Below are 22,967 nucleotides of genomic sequence, written 5' to 3'. Positions count from 1 at the left end.
TTTCACTAACCAATTAAACCAAACCATCCCAGCATACCTCGCGTGTGCAACGGCTTCTGACTTTATGCTCATTTAAATATTTTGTAGGCCTGTTCTGGATTAACAGGTCAAGAGTCTGGACCACATTGGATTCTCCTACCATTACCGTGCAAAGCACTTTATATAGTCAAACAAAGCACGGCGTGTGATAGAGGCTACCTGCTGAAGCTAGCTAACGTTGGCATTGGCTAGCAAGTGAGTTCGGGACTCAACGGGGAGGCAGCTAGCTACGGATCTGAACAAGACTTCGTAATCAGATGGAACTGGAGTCGGGAAGAACCGATCTTGGAGCTATGGGAGATTCGCTTCAACCTCAAACCCCAAGTCGACACGAGAAGAGTCTAGGATTGCTTACAACAAAATTTGTAACTTTGCTACAAGAGGCCAAGGATGGAGTTCTAGATCTGAAAGCAGTAAGCATGCTTCACTCTTTGTTGTTGACACGCGGATGCCAATTTACCTTGTGTGGCTAGCATTGCTAGTTGCCAGCTCATCAGTGATACGTTGTGTCAAGTGCTTATTCTATTTATGTCTAACGAGGTCATTGAATAGTTCAAAGCTTGTTTTAGCTACCTAGCCCTTCCTCTGAACTTACGAAAAGTTGGACGTGTGTGTTGTGGACAACATTATTGTGAGCAACAATGTAGTTTGCCTTCAAAATAAAAGTCCCAATCGAAACTGATGCAAACGAATACAAATAGTGTCGTAATGCCACAATTGAACTAGATAATGATAAACAAAGTTGGAATGCTGTACTGTGATATAAATTCAACTAAAGACAATAAGTTAAAAAAAAGTTTATTTCACACTGGATGCATTAGACTTCAGAATTGCATTGGGACATACTTATATTGCAATGTCAAGTCAAATCTAATCACATTTTTATGTCACATACACATGGTTAGCAGATGTTAATGCGAGTGTAGCGAAATGCTTGTGCTTCTAGTTCCGACAATGCAGTAATAACCAACGAGTAATCTAACAATTCCACAACTACTAGCTTATACACACAAGTGTAAAGGGATAAAGAATATGTACATACAGATATATGAATGAGTGATGGTACAGAACAGCATAGGCAAGATGCAGTAGATGGTATCGAGAACAGTGTATACATCTGAGATGAGTAATGTAGGGTATGTAAATATAAAAGTGGCATTGTTTAAAGTGGCTAGTGATACATGTATTACATCAAAATGCAGTAGATGGTATAGAGTACAGTATATACATATGAGAAGAGTAATGTAGGGTATGTAAACATTATATTAAGTGGCATTGTTTAAGATGGCTAGTGATACATTTATTACATCTATTTTTCCAGTATTAAAGTGGCTGGAGTTGAGCCAGTGTGTTGGCAGCAGCCACTCATTGTTAGTGGTGGCTGTTTAACAGTCTGATGGCCTTGAGATAGAAGCTGTTTTTCAGTCTCTCGGTCCCTGCTTTAATGCACCTGTCCTGACCTCGCCTTCTGGATGATAGCGGGGTGAACAGGCAGTGGCTCGGGTGGTTGTTGTCCTTGATGATCTTTATGGCCTTCCTGTGACATCGGGTGGTGTAGGTGTCCTGGAGGGCAGGTAGTTTGCCCCCGGTGATGCGTTGTGCAGACCTCACTACCCTCTGGAGAGCCTTGTCCTTGTGGGCGGAGCAGTTGCCGTACCAGGCGTTGATAGCCCGACAGGATGCTCTCGATTGTGCATCTGTAGAAGTTTGTGAGTGCTTTTGGGAACAAGCCGAATTTCATCAGCCTCCTGAGGCTACTGCGCCTTCTTTACAACGCTGTCTGTGTGGGTGGACCAATGTACAGCCTTACCTATGGCTCTAGGTTCATGAAATTTGGTGTCAGTCGACTTAGTGACATCCACGTTGTAGCTCTTATTGTGGGACTTTAACTGTGAGAAATCACCTCACAATTCAGTCTATTGTGTGTATTGGACATTCATATTGCAACGTACAGCCTTACATATTGATCTTGGGTCCATTAAATGGTATGGGACTCTGAAACCACTGCAAAATGAGTAACATTAAGCTCACCAGTCAACCTATGTGTTTTGAACATTCATATTGCAATGTATAGCCTTACCTATGGATCTTGGGTCCATGAACCATAAGGTAGGCTGATACCCCATTTCAAGAACCCAAGATCCATAGGCTATACATTGCAATATGAATTTCCAATACGCACAATAGTCTAAATAGTAAGGTGATTCCCACAGTTAAAGTCCCACAATAAGAGCTACGACACTAATATTTGTGTGACACTCTTTTTAGAATTGGAATCTGTGGGTGACAAGGACCCAAGATCCATGGGTATGGCTGTACAATGCAATATATTTGTCATCTTTTTAAATTGAATCTTAATTTAACTAGGCAAGTCAGTTAAGAATACATTCTTATTTACAATGACAACCCACTGTTCCCCAGTAGGCCAACTGCCCTTTTCAGGGGCAGAACACCAGATTTTTACCTTATCAGCTCGGGGATTCGATCCAGCAACCTTTGTTACTGGCCCAACGCTCCAACCACTAGGCTACCTGCCACCCCCCTCAATGCAATTCTGGAATCTAATACAAACTGATTTCAACATACATTTTACAAATTGTCTATTGTTCCATTTTTATATAGCGTTCCAACCATTTTTTTTGTTGCATTATCGAGTCCAATTGTGGCATGAATCCACAATTTTTATCCGGTTCAATTGGGGACTTTTATTTTGAATGCGAACTACCATGCCACTATTGTTGCTCATGCTAATGTTGTTCACAACACACATGTAAAAGTTGGCTAGCCAGCTTACTTGTTCTATTCTGCCCCCTGCAGACTCAATTAAGTAAGCAAGGTTGCACATTGTTATGAACTGGATTTGGTCAGCCAGCAACCTGTTACTTGGGTTTTGAAACCACAACCCGGTTTCAAACTCAGCCACACACACACACACACACACACACAGAGACTTTTATGTTGAAGAGAAATCAAACCGCAAGTCACCATTAATTTAGGTTCAATTATGCTGACAACACTGTGCTCTTTATCTAGGGTAGGTCACTGGATGTGTTGTTTTGTTTAGTTTAGGCTGGGTGTGACAGACCACAACGGAATAGATGTCATCACTAGCAGCAATGGGTAATGAACCATCATAGTTATCAGCACTAGCCATATGTTTATTTCTGTAAGTGCTTGTTGAACACAAGCATGAAAGGACACTCCACTATTTGTGACTTTGCAGCTCAAAAATAGTGAAGCTCCCTTGCTAGTTATAGAATCTACTATGTATAATGCCATTTGTTTCTCACTGGAATTGGTCAGTGGACCCCCAAATTGCTCTATACACTGATGTATGAATAACATTGACTGCTCTTTCTCTCCCACAGGCAGCAGACACCTTAGCTGTAAGACAGAAGCGCCGCATCTACGACATTACCAATGTGCTCGAAGGCATCGGATTGATCGAGAAGAAGTCCAAGAACAGTATTCAGTGGAAGTAAGTCAAGGACATGCAGAAGAACATGGCATTACAAGCTCTGTTAGTAAATCTTGGGTGGTACCCTTTCCCCTTGAAGATATCAGTGTGTTTAAGCGGTCTGTTACGTAAGTAACCTCATAAGGAGTTGTCTGCCTATGCATAGTCCTTGACTGTTGTGTGTGTGTGTGTGTGTGTGTGTCATCTCTTTGTGATACCTGTGTTTCCTGTCCCCAGGGGTGTTGGTCCTGGCTGTAACACACGGGAGATAGCCGATAAGCTCATTGATCTGAAGGCAGAGCTGGATGATCTGGATAAGAGGGAACACGAGTTGGATCAGCAGAGGGTCTGGGTCCAGCAGAGCATCAAGAACGTTACAGACGACTCACAGAATAGCCCATATCCTTTACTACAATCCCTCTATCGAGTTGTCACAAAGCTTATTAAATGGGTTAAGGTGCACTGCACCTTAAAATGCTTTAGATCAGTGGTCACCAACCAGTCTATCTCCAAGGCATTCCTAGTCGATCCCCAAAGCATTTCTGTAAAAACCAATAAAGCCTGGTGTTCCTATTGTTATTTTCGCGTTGTTGGTGGTAGCACTTGATTCAGCAGCCCTAGTACTGGCAAGGCAAAGTGTTCCCATTTTAAACCGTTTCATGTATCTGAAGGTAGAACTCCGGCCAGAGAGCAGGTGAAGTGTACCTATAGGCCTACCACTGGCCAATCAGTTAGCTCAGATCACCATGTCTGCACAGTTTCTTCGAGCCGTAGACTGTAAAAAGAAGCCTCAAAAGGACAGCAATGTTGATACTGTGAGATTTCAAAACTCTTAGAACCATGACTAGAGAGACTCGACTCAACGACTACAGCAAAGAGCTGCTGTTTTTGTGTAAAGTCATGTTTAAATTGTTATTTAGAAATGTCAACACTTTCTCAACAGCTTTTTATAAGCCATGAAATGCACATTCTTCATACTTCCACGCGCTACATCCAGCACTGCAGCGGCAATGAAGGAGTATAGCAAAGTGTTCCGATAAGCTTGGTGTCAGTAGTGAGTTGTTGTTGTTGTTATTAGCGGGTTGTCTATTCTTTAAATTTTTTTTTATATATATATATATATAGCGAGTTCTGTTAGTAAATCTTGGGTGGCACCCTCTCCCCTTGAAGATATCATAAATAAATATATATTTATTAAAAACAACCAGACATTTATTTTGATATTTTCCCCAATTACGTGATATTCCGATCTTGTCTCATTGCTACAACTCCCCAATGGGCTCGGGAGAGGCGAATGTCGAGTCATGAGTCCCCCGAAACAACCCGCCAAACCGTGCTTGCTTAACCCGGAAACCAGCCGCACCAATGTGTTGGAGGAAACACATCAACTGATGACCTGAATTCAGCCTGCAGGCGCGCCAGAAGGAGTCGCTATAGCGCGATGAGACAAGCCCCCCCCGGCCAAACCCTCCCCTAACCCAGACGACGCTGGGCCAATTGTGTGCCGCCTCATGGGTCTCCCGGTCGTGGCCAGCTGCGACAAAGCCTGGAATCGAACCAGGATCTGTAGTGACACAGCTAGCACTGCGATGCAGTGCCTTAGACCTCTGTGCCACTCGAGGGGGCCACATATCTTTTTTTAAATATCAAGGAATATTTCACTTTGTCTGGTCATTGGAGTAACAATATGAATTGGTGCTTGAGGCAGAAATAATGCAGTGTGACTTGAGTTTAAGCATGAGCTGGAAGACTGTCCTCTTTTCTCGTCAGAGGGATGGTGAGTCGGGTGAGAGGTCGTCTCACCGCTGCTCCCTTCTCTCGACTGACTATCAGATGCAGGCCATCAGGCCAGTAACAACAAAAAAAGCACATTTTTATGCTCACTTAGCTGTGTCTCAAGTCAATTATTGATTATCAGTGTGATCATATACCTAAATTAAAAAATATATATTTACATTGGCAGGGTAATTCAATCAGCCAATATCCAGTAACTATTGCACAAACCTCATTGCTACAGTACTGTTTTTAATTGGTTAATGACTGTTTTTAATTGGTTAATGTTGCATAGGCTTAGGTTTCTTTAAGCCATCCTTTTTCAGTCTGAGCGATAGATATCGGCTTGCATTTTGACTCAAAGTGATCTTTACTCAAAAGGTTGGTGACCACTGCTTTATGTGGTAGTGATCAGATTGCTTGCTCAATGCTTAGCTCTTAATTCATAGTTGTTGTTTTTTAAATCTAACCTTTATTTCAACAGGGAGTCATGCTGAGATTCTCTTTCTCAGATGAGCCATACATACACATCAATACACATACAAAAAGGCATCAATATTCGAATCAATACACTAAAAGCAAAACGCAATTATGGAAAACAAACACATTCTTCAGTAAAAAGGTCCTCAATCAGCCCTTTGAATTGTCCTAGAGGCACCAATTCATCCAATTTTAGAGAGCCTATTCCACAAGTAAGGTGCAAATAAACTAAAAGCAGATTTACTAAGTGGAGCTCAAAGGGATCTCCAGAGTTGGCCATCCCTGAAATCGGGTCTGGTATCACGAACGTCTATAAGTTAACAATGAAGTAAGGCACGGCGGAAGCAGGGTTTCCATTAGGAAAATGTGGCGCTGGACATTTGACCGGCAACATTTGAATTTACCAGACATTGGCTGCATAACCTGATTAGAGTGTCCACCCACTGTGCTCAGGATGACAGAAATCACATTTCAATTATGGTAGTTCATATTAACAGAACATGCAAGTCCAGGATGCAAAGATGCGCGGTCCTTGTTACCAAATTCTGATGTTCACTTTGAAGATGTCAGAATGACTGTCCACATTTTACTTTTTCTCAGCCAACAAGAACGAACCAGTAACAAACTGCAAAATCACTAGCCTCTGTTAATCTATTATCACCCCATAGTAGAAAAGTTTACCTATTGTATTGGTCAGCTTGTTCAGAACGAAATGGCCTATTCCAAACAGATTCAGGATAAATTGTGGGAAGTTGGATCCCAAATTCATACAACCGGTAGGCCCTAGGCTACATAAAAATAACAATGTAAAAAAGCAATGAGTCTGATGCAACAGATCAGAACATTTAGCTTAAAATGTTGATCAACTATTATTTCTTCACATTATAAGCGCAACGATGCGTACAAGCAGTAGGCTACGCTCAAATGTTTGTTCTAGAGGTCGACCGATTTATGATTTTTCCATACCGATACAGATTATTGGAGGACCAAAAAAAAGCCGATACCGATTTAATCGGACGATTTAAAAAATAAATAAATAAAAAAAGAAATTGACAAATGTATTTGTAATAATGACAATTACAACAATACTGAATTAACATTTATTTTAACTTAATATAATACATCAATAAAATCAATTTAGCCTCAAATAAAATGAAACATGGTTTAAATAATGAAAAAACAAAGTGTTGGAGAAGAAAGTAAAAGTGCAATATGCGCCATGTAAAAAAGCTAACGTTTGAGTTCCTTGCTCAGAACATGAGAACATATGAAAGCTGGTTCCTTTTAACATGAGACTTCAATATTCCCAGGTAAGAAGTTTTAGGATGTAGTTATTATAGGAATTATAGGACAATTTCTCTCTATACGATTTGTATTTCATATACCTTTGACTATTGGATGTTCTTATAGGCACTTTAGTATTGCCAGTGTAACAGAATAGCTTCCGTCCCTCTCCTCGCCCCTACCCGGGCTCGAACCAGGAACATATCGACAACAGCCACCCTCGAAGCAGCGTTACCCATCGCTCCACAAAAGCCCCTCAGCAAGGGGAACAACCACTCCAAGTCTCAGAGCGAGTGCTAAATTCTATTAGCGCGCACCCTGCTAACTAGCTAGCCATTTCACATCGGTTATACCAGCCTAATCTCGAGAGTTGATAGGCTTGAAGTCATAAACAGCTCAATGGTTGAAGCACAGCGAAGAGCTGCTGGCAAAACGCACGAAAGTGCTTTTCGAATGAATGCTTACGAGCCTGCTGGTGCCTACCATTGCTCAGTCAGACTGCTCTATCAAATCATAGACTTAATTATAACATAATAACACACAGAAATACGAGCCTTAGGTCATTAATATGATCGGATCTGGAAACTATCATCTCAAACAAGACGTTTATTCTTTCAGTGAAATACGGAACCGTTCCGTATTTTATCTAACGGATGGCATCCCTAAGTCTAAATATTGCTGTTACATTGCACAACCTTCAATGTTATGTCATAATTACGTAAAATTCTGGCAAATTAGGTGGCCCAAACTGTTGCATATACCCTGACTCTGCGTAAAATGAACACAAGAGAAGGGACACTATTTCACCTGGTTAATATTGCCTGCTAACCTGGATTTCTTTTAGCAAAATATGCAGGTTTAAAAATATATACTTCTCTGTATTTATTTTAAGAAAGGCATGGATGGTTATGGTTAGGTACAGTCATTCTACAATGTAGAAAATAGTACAAATGTAAAGGAAAAACCCTTGAATGAGTAGGAGTCCAAACTTTTGAATGGTACTGTCCGTTAGAAATGTGGAAAGAGTGATCTAATAGGCTACTTTGAAGCAAGGTAAGACATGCCTCATATGTATTTAAACGTTCATGTTTCAAACAATTACACTGCATTCGGTAAGTATTCAGACCACTTTCACATTTTGTTACGTTACAGCCTTATTCTATAATTTATCAACTTATTTTTTTCCCTCATCAATCTACACACAACCCCATAATGACGAAGTGAAAACAGGTTCTTAGACATTTCTGTGACTATTACAAATTAAAAACATACCTATTCAGAACCTTTGCTATAAGACTTGAAATTGAGCTCGGGTGCATCCTGTTTCCATTGATCATCCTTGAAATATTTCTACAACTTGATCGGAGTCCACCTGTGGTAAATTCAATTGATTGGACATGATTTGGAAAGGCACACACCTGTCTATATAAAGACCCACAGTTGACAGTGCATGTCATAGCAAAAACCAAGCTATGAGGTCGAAGGAATTGTCCGTAGAGGTCAGAGACAGGATTATGTCGAGGCACAGATCTGGGGAAGGGTAACAAATATTTTCTGTAGCATTGAAGGTCTCCAAGAACACTGCTGCCTCCATCAATTCTTAAATGGAAGAGGTTTGGAACCACCAAGACTCTTCCTAGAGCTTTCTGCCTGGCCAAACTGAGCAATCAGGGGAGAAGGGCCTTGGTCAGGGAGGTGACCAAGAACTTGATGGTCAGGGAGGTGACCAAGAACTTGATGGTCACTCTGACAGAGCTCCAGAGTTCCTCTGTGGAGATGGGAGAACCTTCCAGAAGGACAATGTCTCTGCAGCACTCCACCAGTCATGCCTTTATGGTAGAGTGGCCAGACGAAAGCCACTCCTTAGTAAAAAGGCATGTGAAAGCCTGCTTGGAGTTTGCCTAAAGGACTCTCAGACCATGAGAAACAAAATTCTCTGTTCTGATGAAACCAAGATTGAACTCTTTGGCCTGAATGCCAAGCGTCACGTCTGGAGGAAACCTGGCACCATCCCTACGGTGAAGCATGGTGGTGGCAGCATCATGTTGTGGGGATGTTTTTCAGCACCACGGACTGGGAGACGAGTCAGGATCAAGTCAAAGATGAATGGAGCAAAGTACCGAGATCCTTGATGAAAACCTGCTCCAGAGCGCTCAGGACCTCAGACTGGGGCAAAGGTTCACTTTACGACAGGACAACGTCACTAAGCACACAGACAAGACAACGCAGGAGTTGAGTGGCCCAGCTAGGGCCCGGACTTGAACCCCATCAAACATCTCTGGAGAGACCTGAAAAATAGCTGTGCAGCAACGCTCCCCATCCAACCTGACCGAGCTTGAGAGGATCTGCCGAGAAGAATGGGAGAAACTCCCCAAATACAGATGTGCCAAGCTTATAGCGTCATACCCAAGAAGACTAGGCTGTAATTGCTGCCAAAGGTGCTTCAACAAAGTAGTAAGTGAAGGGTCTGAATACTTATGTAAAAAACTTTATACAAATTTCAAAAAGACATTGTGCTTAGATTGAGGATTTTTTAGTTATTACATTTTAGAATATGGCTGTAACTTAACTGTGGAAAAGTCAAGGGGTCTGAGTACTTTTACAAATGCACTGTAGGTTGGAGAGGTAACCATCTTTGTTGAGAGGGAGCACATGGGCCACCTTCCAAACCCTGGGGATAGCGCCGAGATAATGGTCAGATTAAAAATGTCACTAACCACGTTTCCATCCAACCTTTTTTTACAAGTGGATGGAAACCTAGCTACTGATTCCGCAATCGGGAGCAGAAATCTGCAGCAAGAATGGCTCAAGCAAATCGACAAATCAGTGGATTTTTTTGCATTAATCTTAAGCAAGGCATCTAGCACATCCCAAGTTGAAGGTAAAAAAAAAGATTCACTAGAAGTTGATTGATCTTCCAAAGAGCCAACTGGAGGCTGGGAGAGGGAAACACAGTTTACTGACTGACACGGGTCAATTTAACCACCATTTCTTTCTGTCAAGATAAAATGCTGATTTAAAAGCATCAATTTTCTTGTCATTTTTCTCAGTAATGATGTCAGTCTTAGACAACTTGCTTAGGCAGGGAAGGAGAAGAATTTCCACGCTTGAGTGCATGAACTGTTTTACAAAATTGATGGACCACCAGCAGATTCTGATAGAACTTAGGAAGTAGCATAATTTAGCTTTTCTTAATTGAGGAAGTGCATCTATTTCTCAATTGCCGGAAATGCTGCCAATCAGCTACTGAGCGAGTTTTTTTTCTAGCCTTGGCCGATTTTCTCATTATAATGAGATCTGAAAGTACTATAGAGAACCAATGATTTTCTCTGTATTTAACTCCAAGGCATTAAAATGGGGTGTGTTTGTCTTCCAGAGATATATAAAATAGATTAAGTTCTAGAGATAATTCTAGGTCCGGCATGCATCTTTTAAAGGAAAGCTTAGGCTGGGGATATTATTATTTTAGTTTATTTAGCTTCATAACTATAAAGGATCAAAGTTTCTCTGTTTGGTATCTCTAATACATGCAATAGAACCGTGATAACTGATGTCATTAGCAAAGACACCACTACATAAGTACTTGTGGGGGCTATTTGTAAAAATGTGGTAAATCAGCGAGGAGTTTGCTAGGTTTCTTACGTTATATACACAAACTCTTTCCCTTAACACAAACACACTATGGCTTATGTAAAACACGAAGACTTATGCAGTGCATTCAAAGGTACATTTCTCTCATACTTGTGTTTGTCCTTTCCCCCCCTTTTTTAAAATTCTGCTTCCTCCTTTGTTTTGTTTTCTTCCCACTTACCCCATCTCTGTTTGGTCTCCACAGGTGACACCCTCCTAGCAATCCGCGCTCCCACAGGCACACAGTTGGAGGTGCCCATACCGGAGTCTGTAAGTGTTTGCACTATAATACCTATTTCAGAAGATGTGGTATATTACCTATACAAAACAAAATACCATGTTTATGATCACCTTTCAAACAGACCCTTTTTAACCACTTGTGTGTGCTAATTTTCCCTTTTTATGCATATCACTGGGTAACTGGCAAATGGGGGGTGTTGTAAGACCATAGGGGCTGTTTGCATTTCAAATTAGGGAGGTGTAACCGACTGTAGATGTCAAAATAAACTAATTGTCCCCCCCCAAAAATTGGGGTTGGCGGCGGAATGAACAGCTGACTGAAGATGGGCCGGCCGGGTATTCGTGCGGTTGAGTCCGTTTCTGCAGTAACATGGACTCTTAAAGGTGCTACACATAGGATTTTTTTGCATTGTAATTTCAGAAAATGTCCATAAGATACCTGGTGCTGGTATGATTGGGTTTGGTATTACCTACCTGCCAATTTGCTCTGTCATTTCCTGGTTGTAGAAATTCTACACTGTTCGCTCAATTTCATTTTACACTGTGAAATATATTTTCAGTAACAAATATTGTTTTTGAAGCTGTTGGAACAAAACTGAAAGTAAAAAGCTCAATGCTTGCTCGTAACAAATGACAGAAAAGGAGGTAAAGGCAAATAAAATGCCATGGTGGTGAGGTAAATGCAATATAGCAAGTAAAATACGGGTAGATTTGCAGTGGAAGAATGTGCGAAGTAGAAATAAAAATAATGGGGAGCAAAATAAATAAATAAATAAATACAGTAGGGGAAGAGTTGTTTGGGCTAAATTATAGATGGGCTATGTACAGGTGCAGTAATCTGTGAGCTGTTCTGACAGCTGGTGCTTAAAGCTAGTGAGGGAGATATGTTTCCAGTTTCAGAGATTTTTGTAGTTCGCTCCAGTCATTGGCAGCAGAGAACTGGAAGGAGAGGCGGCCAAAGGAAGAAATGGTTTTGGGGGTGACCAGAGAGATATACCTGCTGGAGCGTGTGCTACAGGTGGGGGCTGCTATGGTGACCAGCGAGCTGAGATAATGGGGGACTTTACCTAGCAGGGTCTTGTAGATGACCTGGAGCCAGTGGATTTGGCGACGAGTATGAAGCAAGGGCCAGCCAACGAGAGCGTACAGGTCGCAGTGGTGGGTAGTATATGGGGCTTTGGTGACAAAACGGATGGCACTGTGATAGACTGTATCCAATTTATTGAGTAGGGTATTGATGGCTATTTTGTAAATGGCGTCGCCGAAGACGAGGATCGGTAGGATAGTCAGTTTTACAAGGGTATGTTTGGCAGCATGAGTGAAGGAGGCTTTGTTGCAAAATAGGAAGCCAAGTCTAGATTTAACTTGGGATTGGAGATATTTGATGTGAGTCTGGAAGGAGAGTTTACAGTCTAACCAGACACCTAGGTATTTGTAGTTGTCCACATATTCTAAGACAGAACCGTCCAGAGTAGTGATGTTGGACAAGGGCAGGTGCAGGCAGCGATCGGTTGAAGAGCATGCATTTGGTTTTACTTGTATTTAAGAGCAATTGGAGGCCACGGATGGAGAGTTGTATGGCATTGAAGCTCATCTGGAGGGTTGTTAACACAATGTCCAAAGAAGGGCCAGAAGTCTACAGAATGGTGTAGTCTGCGTAGAGGTGGATCAGGCTGAGGTGCACCCATGACCAGTTCTGAAACAAGATTGCATAGCGGAGAAGGTATGGTGGGATTCAAAATGGTCGGTAATCTGTTTGTTGACTTGGCTTTCGAAGACCTTAGAAAGGCAGGGTAGGATAGATATAGGTCTGTAGCAGTTTGGGTCAAGAGTGTTCCCCCCCTTTTAAGAGGGGGATGACCGCAGCTGCTTTTCAATCTTTGGGAATCTCAGACGACACGAAAGAGAGGTTGAACAGGCTAGTAATAGGGGTTGCAACAATTTCGGCAGATAATTTTAGGAAGAAAGGGTCCAGATTTTCTAGCCCGGCTGATTTGTAGGGGTCCAGATTTTGCAGCTCTTTCAGAACATCAGCTGACTGAATTTGGGAGAAGGAGAAATTGGGAAGGCTTGGGAACCTACCAGGTACCACCCCAAAGCCGTAAACACGGGCACCCTCATAGATATCACTTTTCGCACCAAAGTACGTTCATCTCTTACGTTCAAAGTACGTTCACAGAACAACGATTAGCAAACACATCTAAGTATAACTCCTTCCTGAACGGTATGATGGCTGGGTGGTCCCATGGGGTTATACTTGCGTACTATTGTTTGTACAGATGAACGTGGTACCTTCAGATGTTTGGAAATTGCTCCCAAGGATGAACCAGACTTGTGGAGTTCTACAATTATTTGTGAGGTCTTGCTGATTTCTTTTGATTTTCCCATGATGTCAAGCACAGAGGCACTGAGTTTGAAGGTAGGCCTTGAAATACATCCACAGGTACACCTTCAATTGACATCATTTATCAGAAGCTTCTAATGCCATAACATAATTTTCAAGCTGTTTAAAGGCACAGTCAACTTAGTCTATGTAAACTTCTGACCCACTGGAATTGTGATACAGTGAATTAAGTGAAATAATTTGTCTGTAAACAATTGTTGGAAAAATTACTTGTGTCATGCACAAAGTACATGTCCTAACCAACTTTTCTTTTTTTGAACCTTTATTTTAACAAGGCAAGTCAGTTAAGAACAAATTCTTATTTTCAATGACGGCCTAGGAACAGCGGGTTAACTGCCTGTTCAGGGGCAGAACCACAGATTTGTACCTTGTCAGCTCCTGGATATGAACTTGCAATCTTTCGGTTACTAGTCCAACACTCTAACCACTAGGCTACCCTGCCGCCCCGGAGACAAGAACTATAGTTTCTTAACAAGAAATTTGTGCAGTGGTAATGAATCCAACTAAAGTGTATGTAAACGTCCAACTTCAACTGTATATAAAGATTGATTTAAAAAGCTTTGGAGCACCTTAAAACCTGTTATGGCTGCAATCTCGATACCGGGATCGATATGACAACTATTGGTGAAAATAGAGGGTGCCAAAATCAAACCACAGATATCTCATAATTACAATTCCTAAAACATATGTGTCTTATATCATTTTAAAGCTATTCTTGTTGTTAATCCCACCAAAGTGTCCGATTTCAAATAGGCTTTTCAGCGAAAGCACTACAAACGATTATGTTAGGTCTCCACCAAACCACAATAAGCACAGACATTTTCCAGCAAAATATAGCATTCACAAAAAACAGAAATAAAGATAAGTCAAGGTGTTAGTGATTAATTTTATCTTCATCAGATGACACTCATAGGACTTCATGTTACACATATTTCTATAAAAAAATCTGAGTTTACATTGGCTATTTAGATTCACTAGTTCCAAAAACATCAAGTGATTTTGCATAGCCACATCGTTTCAACAGAAATACTCATCATAAATGTAGATGATAATATAATATAATATATACACATGGAATTATAGATATACCTCTCCTTAATGCAACCGCTGTGTCATATGATATTCCCTTTGATGATCGACATCAGATCCAGGAATCCCAGGTCCACAATAAATATTTTTGTTTGAAAATGTCCGTTATTTAGCCAAATACCTTCTTTTGTTACGCACATATCCAAATGCTATTTTTGAAAATAATGCACAAAAACTCTCAAAAAGCTTAGCCATTTCAAACTAAGTACAGAATCAATCATTAGGTGTTTTTAAATATAGCTTCAATAAACCAACCAAATCACTTCTTGTCTTCGTGAGCAATGGAACTAAGTAATTACCATGAGGAAAAAGTGCTATCACAAAATGGCTGCTTGATGGACATCTGATATATTCTGCTCTCATTCACTCTCACAACAACATATAAGCCTCCATTATAATTTATATTGATGGTTGACATCTAGTGGAACCCCTAGGCAGTGCAACATCATTCATATCTCAAGGGGATTTCAATGGGGACTCTGAATACATACAAGCTCCGATTTCTGACTTCTGAACTCAGGATTTTGCCTGCCAATATGGGTTCTGTTATACTCACAGACATCATTCAAACAGTTTTAGAAATGTCAAGAGTGTTTTCTATCCAATACTAATAATAATATGCAAATATTAGCAACTATGACTGAGGGGCAGGCTGTTTTGATATGGGCACCTTTCATCCAAGCTACTCAATACTGCCCCTGCAGCCATAAAAAGTTAAATTAAAATTGGGACAGAAGGGAAAACTGTTCCATTATTCATTGAGTTAGATGGCTTATTCATCACAAAACCCACTGATATTGCCAACTACTTAAAAAAAATTGTTGGCAAGATTAGCAAACACATCCAAGTATATCTCGCCAAATGATGATAGACAAGCATTGTCATTTTGAATTCTGTAAAGTTAGTGTGGAAGAGGTGACATAATCAGTCAGATGAACAATTACTAGCCACTTGGGTCTGACAATTTAGATGGAAAATTCCTGAGGATGATAGTGGATGATATTGCCACTCCTATTTGCCATTTCTTCAATCTACATTTACAAAGTGTGTGCCCTCGGGCCTGGAGGGAATCGAAAGTAATTCCGCTACCCAAGAATGGTAAAGCACCCTTTTTCTGGCTCAAATAGCTGACCAATCAGCCCCTTTAGTAAACTTTTTGTGTTTGATGAGATTCAATGCTATTTTGCAGTAAATAATTAGGGAAGGGCTTTCAACATGCACGGAATTGGCTGAGAGATTGATTGTGAGCTGTTTTGTTAGACTTCAGTGCGGGTTTTGACTTTGTCGATCATAGTATTCTGCTGGAAAAATTATACATTATGGCTTTACACCTCCTGCTATGTTGTGGATCAAACCTTACCTGTCTAACAGAACACAGAGGGTTTTCTTTATTGGTAGCTCCTCCAACATAATCCAGGAAGAATCAGGCATTCCCCTGTGCATCTGTCTTGGCCCCTTACTTTTTTCAATCTTTACTAATGACCTGACACTGGCTCTGAGTAAAACTTGTGTGTCTATGTGTGCAGATGACTCGACACGATACACATCCACTACCACAGCAAATTAAAGCACTTAAAGTGCTGCAGTCAGTTTCAGAATGGGTGGCAAGAAATAAGTTAGTCCTAATTATTTCAAAAACTAAAAGCATTGTATTTGGGACAATTGATTCACTAAGCCTTAAACTTCAACTAAATCTTGTAATGAATGATGTGGAAATTGAGCAAGTTGAGGTGACTTAATTGCTTGGGGTAACCCTGGATTGTAAACTGTTATGATCAAAACCTATTGATGCAACAGTAGTTAAGATGGGATGAGGTCTGTCCATAATAAAGCACTACTCTGCCTTTGTAACAACAATATCAACAAGGCAGATCCCACAGGCCCTAGTTTTGCACCTGGACTACTGCCTAGTCAAGTGCTCATGTCCCGCAAAGAGGGACTTGGGGAAAATTAAAACTGGCTCATAACAGGGCAGCATGGCTTGCCCTTAAATGTACACGTAGAGCTAACATTAATAATATGCATGTCAATCTCTCATGGCTCATGCAACCAGAGGTCTCTTCACAGTCCCCAAGTCCAGAACAGACTATGAATAATTTTGCACGCCCAATTCTTCAGTTTTTGATTTGTTAAAAAAGTTTGAAATATCCAATAAATGTCGTTCCACTTCATGATTGTGTCCCACTTGTTGTTGATTCTTCACAAAAAAATACAGTTTTATATCTTTATGTTTGAAGCCTGAAATGTGGCAAAAGGTCGCAAAGTTCAAGGGGGCCGAATACTTTCGCAAGGCACTGTAAGCTGAAGCTAGGTTTCACAAGTCATTTGGCACGTACTGTTCATGCCAGCGAGCAAGCTACAGATGGCTTTGCAGCAGATCTGTGTGACGCACACACCCAAGACGGCTCAACCAATCACCCAATGTAACTCATGACTATTAATGACTTTACCTCCCGCTATCCTACAATTTTCTTTTTGCTATTGGTACAATTGTAATGGCCGCCAGACCAACCATTATGCCATCTTTGATTTGAATGAGGACGCCCATTCTATTCATTGTATTTCTAAGGTAGCACATGCAGTCAGGAGTGAAGGAGAGGAGAGAGAAAGTGTTAAAAAAAAAATATTTTTTTACCTGAATGGTCCACCACCCAAAGGACATTCAGCCAACTTGACACAACTCCCCGAGTTGGATTCCCCCCCAGAAATGTCTGGGAACTTGCAGGTGCCTTGGTGGAAGAGTGGGGTAACACCTCACAGCAAGAACTGGCAAACCTGGTGCAGTCCATGGGGAGGAGTTGCACTGCAGTACTTAATGCAGCTGGTGGCCACACCAGATGCTGACTGTTGCTTTTGATTTTGACCCCCCCACACTATTACATAAATGAAATAGTGTCTGTGCAACTTGTTCAGTTTGTCTCAGTTGTTGAATCTTATGTTCATACAAATATTTACACATGTTAAGTTTGCTGAACATAAACGCAATTGACAGTGAGAGGACGTTTCTTTTTTTGCTGAGTTTACATACCTTCCAGAAGGACAATCATCTCTGCAGCACTCCACCAATCAGGCCTTTATGGTGGAGTGGCTAGTGGAATCCACTCCTCAGTAAAAGGCACATGACAGCCCGCTTGGAGTTTGCCAAATGCACCTAAAGGTCTCTCAGACCATGAGAAACAAGATTGAACTCTTTGGCCTGAATGCCAAGCGTCACATCTGGAGGAAACCTGGCATCAGCCCTACGGTGAAGCATGTTGGTGGCAGCAGCATGTTGTGGGAATGTTGTTCAGGGCCTGGAGACTAGTCAGGATTGTGGGAAAGATGAATGGAGCAAAGTACAGAAAGATCCTTGATGAAAACCTGCTGAAGAGCACTCAGGAGCTCTGACTGGGGCGACGTTTCACCTTCCAACAGGACAACAACCCTAAGCACACAGCCACGACAACGTAGGAGTGGCTTCGGGACAAATCTCTGAATGTCCTTGAGTGGCCCAGCGAGATCCGGACTTGAACCCCATCGAACATCTCTGGAGAGACCTGAAAATAGCTGTGCAGCGACGCTCCCCATCCAGCCTGACAGAGCATGAGAGGATCTGCAGAGATGAATGGGAGAAACTCCCCAAATACAGGTGTGCCAAGCTTGTAGCGTCATACCCAAGAAGACTAGGCTGTAATCACTGCTAAAGGTGCGTCATTAAAGTACCTAGTAAAGGGTCTGAATACTTATGTAAATGTGATACTTACGTTTTTTATTTGTATTAAATTAGCGAACATTTCTATACCTGTTTTGCATTGTCTTAATGGGGTATTGTGTATAGATTGATCAGGGACAAAATACATTTAGAATAAGGCTGTAACGTATCAGAGTGTGAAAAAGTCCGGGGGTCTGAATACTTTCCAAATGCTGGGTGTGTTATAACCCAATAGGTCCCACTGTAATGCCGGAGCGTTTTGGACATCTAACCCCTTAGAAGTTTTGTGTTTTTGATTTTGGTTGTACCATTTGGATTGGTCTATTTCTTCTCTAGATATCAACCATTAGTCTGTTTCATTTAATGGGGGCTGAGCTAGAGCGGCGTTTGTGAGACACGGGCGGATCCCGAAGGGGCCTGGGCCGGGTTTTTTTTAAATACGAAAGCATCTGTAGCATCCAAATAGTTTGTAGCTCAAACCATCTATGAAAAGCTGAGAATCTCATAATGCATATGTTTTGATCTATAAAGCTCACAAATCACATGAGTCGTTAGAAGGTAAGGGGTTCCCTTGATTTTTTTGTTTGTTGTTGTTGACATTTCTCAATATAACTCATGAATGCAATAGTTTATGTCCAATTGTTGTGTGCTATACTAATAAAATGGTTAAGCAGTTAATTGTGAGGCTAAATAAAAGGGAGATAAATGCAGATAAAGGAAAGTCTGGGTGGGTTTGGGAGGATGCCATATTTTCATATTACTGCCCTAGCACACAAGGGGGTGCTAAAAAATATTAGAACGCCCATTGGGCCTCTATTACCAGAATGTTATTTAAATGAATACAAACTAATAGCAAAACCACATAGAAGCTGTTTGCTAACGAGCGAAAACGAACATAAACGAATTGCAAAGAGAGGCAAATTCAGCTCAAAGTTAAGCATAGCTAATAGGTACCGAATGTCATTTTCAGTGAGTGTGCACATTTACAAGCGAAGGTGAACGAGAAAAATTCTGCAAATGAACAAAGTTGTGATGCTGCTTTTCTGAAGGAACACTGCATATAACTACATTTAAAAAAAAAAAAATTTTTTACTTTAAAATAAATTGTTTTGAAAGTATTGGTATTGAAAAACCATACTGTGGCTTTTTCCAAATACCCGCCCAAGCCTAGTCTCGGGACTGATAGGGTTAATAGGGAATTACTAAATGTTTATAAGGTTTTTGGAGTGATTCATGCTTAATCAAGCAGAATGTTCCCCTAATATTTGAGTCATTAGGTGAGACACAAATGTTCTGCATCCCCTTTAAGGGACGGGCTGTTATTGCCGTAACTGGGCACTTGTCTGTGATGGGGAGAAAATCGCAGACTGCGCGGTCTCTTCCATAGGAGAAGTCCTTTGCAGCAAACTCAAACATTGGAAAAACAACCTAGCGTGTGAACAAAACGATGTAACTGGCCAAGAACATAAGGATAAAGTCACACTTCAGTAGCCTTTCTTGTCAATTCGATAACTTCTACATTTGTGCTTTGGATTGGGGGAAAAATGATCTCTGACCACCAACCAACATGGCTGGTGAAATAGACATTCTTACCCACCAATCACAATCCACCTGTATTTGGCAGGTGTTAATTTCCCACCCTGAACACCCACCAACGTGGCGGGTGAAATTGTAATCTTAACCGCCAATGCCAAAATCTACCAGAATTTTGCTGGTTTCATTTTAGGCATTTTTTAGGTGGCTTTTCTTTTTCCATATTCTTTCTTTTGCCCCCTACTACTTTCAGATAAACCAAAAGCAGGTGAAAAGAAGCAGGCATGATCAATTTGTGGGATTTTGGTCTGTTTATGAAAGGGATATAAAAATGACTCTCCCCTTTGTCTCACTGTCCTCTGACCATGTATCTCCAACTTGGATTTTGGCGAGCTACTGGTTGTGCAGGCTTCTGTTCCAGTCCAGCACTAATATACTTTTTAAAAGCAATCAACTAAACACTGTCTGGACAACGATTATATGAATCAAGTGTCAGTACTGGGATGAAACAAAGGCCTACACGCAGCAGCTCTACAGAATCTGAGTTTGAGTTCCCTGTGCCTTTACCATGTGTCTGACTCTGAGTGACTGTTGGCAGGTACTGAATGGACAGAAGAAGTATCAGATCCGTCTCAAGAGCTCAGCAGGACCCATTGAGGTTCTTCTAGTAAACAAGGACCCGTCCAGCCCGTCTCCAGTGGTACTGCCCGTTCCCCCACCAGAGGACATGCTCCAGAGCCTGCCAGTGCCTGCTGCTGCAAACCCAAAACCAGCACCTGCTGCCCCCTCCCAGCCCAACCAGCCTCTGACCCCCTCCTCCAACCCCAGTTCTGTCACTCTCTCACCTGCTTCCACAGCTACTACCAACCAGGCAGTCACCACCGCAGGTACGATTTGGTCTGAAAAAGGGCAGACTTCTTACAAGGCTTGTCTTTATCTGAGCATTGGAAGGACAGCAAAATGTAATTCTCATATCATTGCCCTACTTTTACAGTGTCTAGCAAAAACGTCAGCACACTGACTGTTTCCACACCCACTACAAACACAACTGCCCAACTGACAACTCTGTTGGACACCCAGCCTCTCCAGTCCTCTGCCTCATTGGATGGCTTCTCTTCCTCATCTTCAGCAATCTTTGGACCAATCAAGACTGACCCCTCAGAACGTAACTGTCACCTGCTGTTTCATTAAGAGCATAATGCTTCTCTATCCTGGTTCAAAATCATACAAGGGGGACACCACAGAACTAGAAAATATACATATACAAAATATACATCAGGGAGTGCGTGCACTCTTTATCAATCCTTTTTTGCCGTTATTGAGTGAGTGACTGTTTTTTGTCTTCTGTTTGTAGTGCTGGATTTCCCCAAAGAACTTTCTGATATGTTTGACCCAAGTAAAGGTAAAGATCACCTCCACAAATTATGACATCTATTGGGAGTTATTTTTCTATGGCAAATGTTATCAATGCTGGCAATTACTTGAGATTATAGCTTCCAGAATAAATGTTTTGCACTTTTTTTAAATTCTAACCCTTCATCCCCATATCTCTCCCTCTCACACTGTCTCTCGGAGTAGAGATCATGAGTGCAGACCTGTTGGAGGAGTTGATGTCTTCTGAAGGTAAGTTGCCATGCCTACAGGTCTGCTTATTTGGATTTGTGGATCAGCAGAGATATACTTGACATATCAAGTTGAGAAATACATTCCTCCTCCCTGATCTCTTTGTACCGGTCTCTCTCTTTCCCAGTGTTCTCTCCACTCCTCCGTCTGTCTCCCCCGCCGGGTGACCACGACTATATCTATAACCTTGACGAAACCGAAGGCCTTTGTGACCTCTTTGATGTTCCTATCCTTAATCTTTGACCTCTGAGCTGAGTTCCCAATAGTGTATTATGTAAGGAAATCTACGAACAAAACATGTTGACCATTTTTATATGGGAAAAAAACAAATGAGTGATTTTATTTTTGGATCCCTATGTATTAGAAGATTTTTCTGTGTAAAACAAAAAAAAACAAAACAAGTGTTGTTAGTCTGATGCTCTTCTTTCTCTTACCCAAATCGTTCCACTTAACATTGGCAGCAAATGTTTCAGGGCGTAGTGGCTCTAGAGGAGATGAAAAGGGGGGATAAAGAAATATTGTCCTCTCCAAACTGAACTGATGATCTCTCTGGTGAAATTCCTTTCTCATGCTGGTCTGTGATGAACTATATTCCCTCCTTCCATCTATGTTTTGAAGTAAGTTACAAACTGGCAAAAGCAGTCATCATCGCGTTCTGATCCTCATCAACACAGTGTCAACAGATTCAGAGACACCCAGGCAGCTGCACACACTCGTACAGTACGTTTGAATGTGTACACACACAGCTGATCAAATATGCACTGTTCTGTGTGTATATAGAGAATATATATATTTTGTATTACCAGCATTTGTGGAGTTAAATGTGTAATGAACTACATGTGTGAGACCGCAATAGTGAACCAGGGTTCCAGACGAAGACAGGATAAGAGGGGTTTGAGGTGTAATGCACATTGAATTAACTGCAACACATCTATCATTCATCTTGGTCCCCTTGCCTTTGTCGTTGTTGTTTTTCTTACCAGTTTCACTCACTTTACAACATTATCTGCGGCACTCTTGGTTTGTCTTACAATTATTATGTATATAAATATTTTATTTAGTCTATGTAAAATAATGTTTGTAGCTGTTCAAAAAATACATGAAAAACAATCATTAATTCTTATAAAGTATGGTAGAGTTTTGAGTGTTGTCTATCGTCTTTGTATGTTGCTCTGATCCGTGTTAAATAGAAAAGGTCCCCACATACTTTCACCGTGACCATGGAAATGTAGTGTGAGAGAATAGTTGTTCTTAATTTCATTCTGTTCATTTTTGTTTTATTTCCTTCTCTAAAGCATTTATTTTGTATACCTGTCAGATATATTACCAATTTGGGTGTATAAAATATATTCTCAAAATATGATAATCTGTATCAAACTGCTCTCACATCATTGCACTTTACAACACTCCAACCAGTTAGCATTGCACCATCTGTCGTTTGGGTGGTGTTGTCAGTTTGTTGAAGCCTTCAATGCCCAGGGAATTCAAGAGGAGTCTGCTTACATGTAACATTAGATGTGTTAAGAGGCTCAGAGGATCTATAGTATCATTGCATTTGCAATAATAGGTTAATGATGACTAAAACGTTAGTCGCATTATGTAAAAAAAAATCTGTCAATTGTCTTGTTGGCAGAGAAGGCCAAATTGAGGGTAATGCAATGTTATAGCTGAATATGGATAAGGAACCCTAAATAAAACTAATTGAATTGTGAAAAATTCCCCAA

General features: G+C 41.1%; 1 protein-coding gene across 1 annotated transcript; it reads left to right on the top strand.

The window, feature by feature from the left end:
• The first annotated feature begins 12 nt into the window (after positions 1-12).
• e2f4 (E2F transcription factor 4) lies at positions 13-22,609 on the top strand. The gene is made up of 10 exons (XM_064951456.1): positions 13-452; positions 3,408-3,517; positions 3,734-3,895; positions 10,714-10,757; positions 10,869-10,933; positions 20,219-20,507; positions 20,615-20,785; positions 20,975-21,022; positions 21,199-21,243; positions 21,371-22,609. The coding sequence occupies exons 1-10, from the start codon at positions 297-299 to the stop codon at positions 21,484-21,486; spliced, it is 1,206 nt and encodes a 401-aa protein (XP_064807528.1). The 5' UTR covers positions 13-296; the 3' UTR covers positions 21,487-22,609.
• Positions 22,610-22,967: the final 358 nt, after the last annotated feature.

This window comes from Oncorhynchus masou, chromosome 31, assembly GCF_036934945.1.
Source record: "Oncorhynchus masou masou isolate Uvic2021 chromosome 31, UVic_Omas_1.1, whole genome shotgun sequence".
NCBI lineage: Eukaryota > Metazoa > Chordata > Actinopteri > Salmoniformes > Salmonidae > Oncorhynchus > Oncorhynchus masou.
This window is presented reverse-complemented; position numbering and strand designations above follow the sequence as displayed.

What these genes read in the sequence shown, in the direction of transcription:
- e2f4 (XM_064951456.1), top strand. Translation starts at nt 297, where the DNA reads ATGGAACTGGAGTCGGGAAGAACCGATCTTGGAGCTATGGGAGATTCG. An exon ending in GACGACTCACAGAATAGCCC is followed by an intron (nt 3,896 to 10,713) that starts ATATCCTTTACT and finishes ACACAAACACAC; the next exon opens with TATGGCTTATGTAAAACACG. An exon ending in AGGTGCCCATACCGGAGTCT is followed by an intron (nt 10,934 to 20,218) that starts GTAAGTGTTTGC and finishes GACTGTTGGCAG; the next exon opens with GTACTGAATGGACAGAAGAA.